This window comes from Acomys minous, assembly GCF_964271855.1.
Source record: "Acomys minous genome assembly, chromosome: 7".
In the NCBI taxonomy this organism is placed as follows: Eukaryota; Metazoa; Chordata; class Mammalia; order Rodentia; family Muridae; genus Acomys; species Acomys minous.
Window position 1 is genome coordinate 16,753,781 of NC_140488.1, and position 6,718 is coordinate 16,760,498.

At 39.0% G+C, this 6,718-nt stretch overlaps 1 protein-coding gene across 1 annotated transcript in view; it reads right to left on the reverse strand.

Annotated features, from left to right (window-relative positions):
- F9 (coagulation factor IX) overlaps positions 1-6,236 on the reverse strand; it is a 29,749-nt gene extending 23,513 nt beyond the window's left edge. Inside the window, exons 1-3 of the mRNA XM_084789201.1 lie at positions 6,106-6,236; positions 888-1,051; positions 457-481 (exon numbers count right to left, since the gene is read on the reverse strand). Coding sequence (XP_084645327.1) covers positions 457-481; positions 888-1,051; positions 6,106-6,172 — 256 coding nt within the window. The 5' untranslated portion in view covers positions 6,173-6,236. The remainder of the gene's footprint in view (positions 1-456; positions 482-887; positions 1,052-6,105) is intronic.
- Positions 6,237-6,718: the final 482 nt, after the last annotated feature.

Here is a 6,718-nt window from a genome sequence, read left to right on the forward strand (position 1 = left end):
TCAGGGGAGGACTCACTGAGTTGGTGGAGTTTGGGAAAAGTCACTGAGCAACGTAAGGAAGTGAGCCTAGCAGAAGCTGGGAAGAGTAGGCTAACAGGACCATCCAAATAACACCTCTAACATGGAAAACTACTAGGCTGTGTAGGGAGCCCCTTTGTGGAACAAGGACAGTAGTAGTAGAGGTGGTCAGAAGAGCAACAGGAAGCGATGGTGAGTCAAGACACAGAAGGCATTGGAGACCATTGCGATGATGTGAATTTAACATAGTAAACTGCCAACATTATCTCTGATTCCACTAGTGACAACAAAACTTCATTCAGCTCTAAGATGCAATTGTTCTGCGTTCTTCCTGCATGTGGAGTTTGTTATTGAGACTGTACAGCCTCTATTTATATACAGATGCCCCCATTCTTAAATGTTTCATATAGTAGCTAGGAAATAAAGTGAATTCCTTACCAACATACTGCTTCCAAAATTCAGTCTGTAAGAAAAAAAGAGGACAGCTTAATGGTAGTGTTTGAAGTGTTTTGATGTGAATTCCTTTTCTTTGATAACATTTGTGATAGAATATGTACTGATATTTTAAGATGTCAAATATGAGTTTCTTTCCTTTAAGAATTGATTTAAAAATAATTTTCATTTTGTTTTATGTGTATGGGTGTTCTACTTGTGTGCATACAAATATATGCACCATGTGTATGCTGTATTCAAAGTGGTCAGAGGGGTGTTGGCTCTCCTAGATGCTTGGAAGTGAACCTGTGTCCTCTGGAATAGCAGACAGTGCTCTAAATATCGAGCCATCTCTTAGTTCCACTCTCTTTAAAAATTAAAGTTTTCCACTTTTTGCTCTGGGACATATTGTATTGGTATGATGTGGGTATACTCACAGTTTTTTCAGTGTTTTCAAAAACTTCTCGTGCTTCTTCAAAACTACATCTTTCTTCCATACACTCCCTCTCAAGGTTTCCTTGAACAAACTCTTCCAGTTTCCCTGAATTATATCTTTTTGGACGGGTAAGAATTTTGGTGGCATTTTCACGGTCAAGGAAAACTGAAATTTAAAAGAACATTTTTTTTTTTTTAGTTTTAGAAAAAAAAAACACTCTGAAAACTAAATATGTTTTTTAAGAAAAGGTTTTATTTTTATCCAAATAATTCCATAGCTAATTTCTCTTTGGGGCACAGAGCCAAAAATCTGTGATGTTCTCACAATACTGTATATACATGGACATTTAGGAATTAAAATTCAATTTTACTTTTAGTCAGTAGAGCTCCAATAATAAAAGGTCACATTTTCAGTTGTATTTGTATTTAACTTTGGATGAAAAAGAAAGTTCTCAAATAAACAGTTAAGATCACACTTTGTCATCACTTGAAAATAGCTCAGTGCAGAATCCTTGCAAGGTGATCCATCATTACCCTGGCTGGGCTGTTTCCAACATGTAGTCTCCCAGTGACTTTGCAACAAATATCCTGCAAAGAACAGAAGCCTGCTTCTGTTTGTTTTGAGTTTTGTTTTGTTTTTGTTTGGAGAGACAGCATGAAGTTGGGTGGGTAGAGAGATAGGGAGGACCTAGGAGGAGTTGGGGAAGGGGAAAGAACATGATCAAAATATTTTGTATGAAAATATATTAAAAAAACGACAACAACATCCCAACTGTAGGCCATCTGCAAATGTGACCCCAATGCCTCCTATGGGATAGTGAGAAACAGTCATGGCATAATTGATTTTATCTTCAGACCCAAGATGCCTTTAGTTAGCATATGAACACCAGTGATGTAAGCATTTCACTGAAATTCATGATGTGCTTTCTTCTAGCTATGAGTGCCTACTCTGTAGGACACTTCTGCTTTTTTGAGGATTGAGATCTGTGAATTTTCTGCCCTCTTCTTTTTCCTTCTCCTTGTCTCCTCCTCTTTGTATCTATTTCTGTCTCTCCATCTCTCTCCCTCTGCATATGTACATGTATGTATCCATATGTATGTGTGTATGTTTATATATGTTTATGTATGTACATAATTGATAACAGGGACCTGAAAAGATGCTTAGAGTTTTTTTCTTTCCTTAAGAGACCATCAATATTGGGGCTGCAGATATTGCTCATCCCCAGTAAAAACAGCTACTGCTCTCACAGAGGATCTGGATTTAATTCCAGTACTCACATTAGATGGCTCACAACGGCCTGTAACTCCAGTACCAGGGGATCTGATGTCCTTTGGCCTCCATAGATAGGCATGTGATAAAATCAGTCTTACATTCATAGACACTTCCTCAATTCACTTGATCCCTAGTCTCTGCTTTGCTTGTTAGGCAACATTGAGGTGAGGGAGGTATGTGTATCCCCAAGGTGTCTATGAGCACCTTCATAAATTGGTACCTCAGTTCTCACTGCAATTCATTTGGTTGGCTCAAGTCACGCCTATAGAATATTTACAGTGCTACTGATTGATAGTGTGGAGGAATGAAAAAAAAAACAGCGTGTGTAATCAGATTGGGCAGGCCTTGAATCACATGTATCTGACTCTTACTGTGTGAATATGGACAAGTCATATAATGTCTGGACCTCAACTTTCTTAAATGTAAAATGGGTGTAACTGCAGTATGTTGGCAATATCTGTGAGGTAAATTATAGGTCCTTGTATCCTGGTTACTCATTTTCTTCCCAAGTCTCTCATGCTATCCCCCTTTTTTCCTCTCTCAGATTTCTCCATTCTCCAGCTCTTCTATGCACTGCCCTCTGTGCAAGAAACATTACCATTATCATCACTGGTAGTAGGCATGTAAGGAACCCTTTTGACTGCATGTATTTTCTGACTGCTCCTTGTTACACAATAAAGGATCAGCCTGAATTTATATTCAGAAGTCAGACTACAGACCCTGTGCTGTGTTGATATCATCACATTATACTCAGCCCCTAGACACTATACATGTTTCCTAAGCCTTTCATACGCATGTGGTTATTAAATCATGTCAATTCTATTTCATTATTATCACTACAGTTCTTCATCCCTCTATGACTAGTATCCAGGCTCTGCTCTTTTGTTTCCATTGAATGATTGCAAGAGATTTAAGGTTGCCCTCCTTAGCTTGGAGCCTCATCAGTTATTTAGAGTGTTACCACACTGAGTGTTATAACACAGTGAGGGGTGTGCTTCTTAAACTTACATGTGTTACATCTCCACAATGCTCTCTACTGTTCAATCTCCTTAGCTTAGGACTTAAAAGTATGATGATTTGACCCACCCTACATTCTCGCCTTACTTCTAACAGCCAGTATTGAAACCAGATGGAGAACCTGGGATACTTCTTATTATTGTGGATGTGGTTCTTTCTGTGTGGGTCGCTATCTCCATAAAATGCTCCATATTCTCTCTCTCTCTCTCTCTCTCTCTCTCTCTCTCTCTCTCTCTCTCTCTCTCTCTCTCTCTCTCTCGTGTGTGTGTGTGTGTGTGTGTGTGTGTGTGTGTGTGTGTGTGTGTGTGTGTTTGTATTCTGGCTAGCTTTTAATGTCAAATGGATACAAGCTAGAGTCATTTAGAAAAGGGATCCTCAATTGAAGTATGCCCCCCATCATGCAGGCTATCCTGATGAGCCCTAATGGGCTGCCTCCAGACAGTTGGAGTAGGAGGACCTCCCCCAATCAGAGCTCTACAGGAGAGGAATAGGCAGAAGAGGAAGGAGGGTGGGAATGGGAAGATAAGAGGGAGAGGCTAACAATAGGAATGTAATGTGAATAAATTGTAATAAACGTAATATACATTTAAATAAAAAAGAAAATGTGCCTTGAACAAGCCCGTGAAGTGTTTTCTTGATTGATGATTGATGTACGAGGGCCAAGCTCACTGTCTGATATGCCTCCTGGGCTAGTGGTCCTGGGTTCTATAAGAAAGCAGGCTGAGCAAGCCATGGAGAGCAAGCCAGTAGGCAGCACTTCTCCATGTCTTCTTCATCAGCTCCGGCCTCAAGGATCCTTCCTGGTTTCAGTTCCTTCCCTGGCTTCCCTCAGCTGAAATAAATACTTTCTCCCCACGTTACTTACAATCATGGTGTTTTAACACAGCCATAGAAACTCAAAGTATGTATGCTTACATATATGCATACATGTATATACATGTATCTGTATGTATGTATGTATGGTTTGAATACATTGTGTGTTTTCTTGTGCATGTGGACATTAGAGAACAATCCTGGAAGTTAGGCCTCTCATTCACTGTGCAGATCCTGGGGACCAAACTTAGGTTGTCAGGCTTGTGGCAAGCACTTTTACCACTGAGACATCTGTCTGGCCCCAGGTGAAACATTCAAGGATACTGAACAACTATTTATCTCTTGAGATCTTGCTCCAAACAGTGTATCTGCCAGGAGATTTTATGTCCATTGATTTCCTTCTTTTGTACTCCCTAGGCATATGGTACACACTTTATCCCATCCTATTAAAATCTCCTCTCTGGCTTCATGGTGTTCTAGGTAGAAAGCAGAACCTTGTCACATACCATGCCCCATAACAGTAATGTACTCATATCCAAATGGATGAAAGACACTTTTGATCCATATACATTGTAAAGCCAAATTCATTCCACAGACTAGTTTTGATTTACAAATTCTAAGTTGGCACAGTAAGGCAGTAGCTAAGAGCATGAGGCGTCTCTTCTCTGAAGCCCACAACAGTTTAACAAATAATACTGCTACATGAATACTGCCCCACTCTGAGGGGCATTTCCCTGGCCCCCAGACCAAATTGACTCTAAAATCTTATTGCTTTTCTCCTCAGCACTGTCTGAGGAGCATATATTTAATGCCCCTTGAGGATTAACTCTAGTCATTCTTGCCCCAGCTCTGAAATCATGCTTTTACTATCATTTTACACTCACCCAATGTTTTCTGATGAACAGCAGTCCTCTGACACCCACTCTTCCCTCACTACTAAGAAGTGCTTGGGTCTTTATAAGAAAGTGCTTGGGTCTTTTGTTCTCACATAGGTCAATCCGGTGCAATATGGTGAATGACCTGACTTTATGGCCCACATAATGAGTTTTCCGACATGTATTTTTCATCTCTACCCACTTTGCTAGCGCAGGTTAACCTTTGCATTCTCATGTCATCATTTCAGCCTTTCAGTCTGATTCCACAGTTGACATCATGTCTGGAGTGGGCAACCAGAAGACAAGCCTATTTTCTGGGTATGCTCAGGGTTGGCACCCCTGATCCGGGCACTGTCAGCTGCTAGAGTCAATGTTAGTAGGTTGACAAGTAAGTGTGATAAATGCGTCTTGGGTGAGTAGGCTGTTTGCCTAAATGCAGTAAGTTCTTCTATGTGTGTCTTCCTCTGGGGAGTAAAGTCACTGTTATTGAAAAAAAGAAACCAAACAAAAACCCAATATGTTGTTCTTCGCATGAACTAAGTTCCTACGCTTTCTAGCTTTTTGCCTCCTAGGGAGGTCTCTGAGTATTATGATTCTGTAAGCATCAGATCTGAGACCTGTGGACTCACAAATGAGCTGATATATTCTCATCTGTGTAAAAGCTTTTGTGACAGATAACTTAGTAACAAAAACTTAACCTTCCAATTTTAATTGAGAAATGAAATTGTAAACACATATTTTTCAACATTACAACTATGCTTTACCATCTAGTTCTAAAACACTGAAACACATGTACATTCAAGAAAGAATTATTATGTAAATAAACCATTGTGGCTTTTATGGTACCCCTTTTGATTTCAAGGTGGTGAGTCTAAAATCCCAGAATAACATGTTTTCCTGCTTATTCTGCAATTTCTTTGTTAAGACATTTTCCCACTTTTAATTTCTTTTTAAACCAAAGACAGAAATTTTAAGAGGAATTATATTGTCAAATCATAAGCATAACTGTATCTATTAAATAAAAATGCACCCCAAGCACTATAAATCTAGTTCATTTTTTTTTTAAATAAAGGAGGTAAAGTTACCAGAGAGCCAGTATTTACCAGCTGACATGCTGTCTGGTAGATTGCAAACTATAGCTGTCAAATCATGGAATCTGGGTTTAGTTAAAAAAGGTAGTTATCAACATTTCTGTATCTAAAAGAGAAGCATATTCAATATAGTATTGAAAAACAAACAAACCTGCACATTCAGCACTGAGTAGATATCCCAAAAGGAAGATGGTGATGAGACTCGGTGACTCTGCCATGATGGTGCTCAGGGGCTGCCTGACCTTTGTTAGTAGGTTGTGCAAGTGTCAGGGCTGATCAATTGTTCCAAAGTACAAACTGAACTGGATTTACTTCTGGGAAATTATTGTCCATCTCCCTCAGTGGGTCTTTGGGCAATTTCCAGTTGTTTCTTGGGTCAAGTCAAGAGAATGGGCAGGGTTCATCATTAAAGTGCATGGTTTCATTAGCTTCTGCTACTGGAGCAGAGCTACAGATGTGTTGGCAGCAATGTTTATTAGTGAGAACTCAGTTTATTTTCATCAGGGAGCAATAATATAGAGTTTAAGGATAAAAAGGAATCCCATTATTTGATTTTTTATGGTAAAATATCTTAAAATATACATATAAATGGAATTTATGAATCTGAGAGATTTTTTATACACTTCATTATAACCAGGTATTTATAATCTTTCTTTTTCCATGTGTCAATATAGTAACATATGTAGACCCTGTCTCTGAGCACATGTGTATATGTTCATATGTATATGTCTCTACCTATGGATATGTGTAAGTACACATGTATA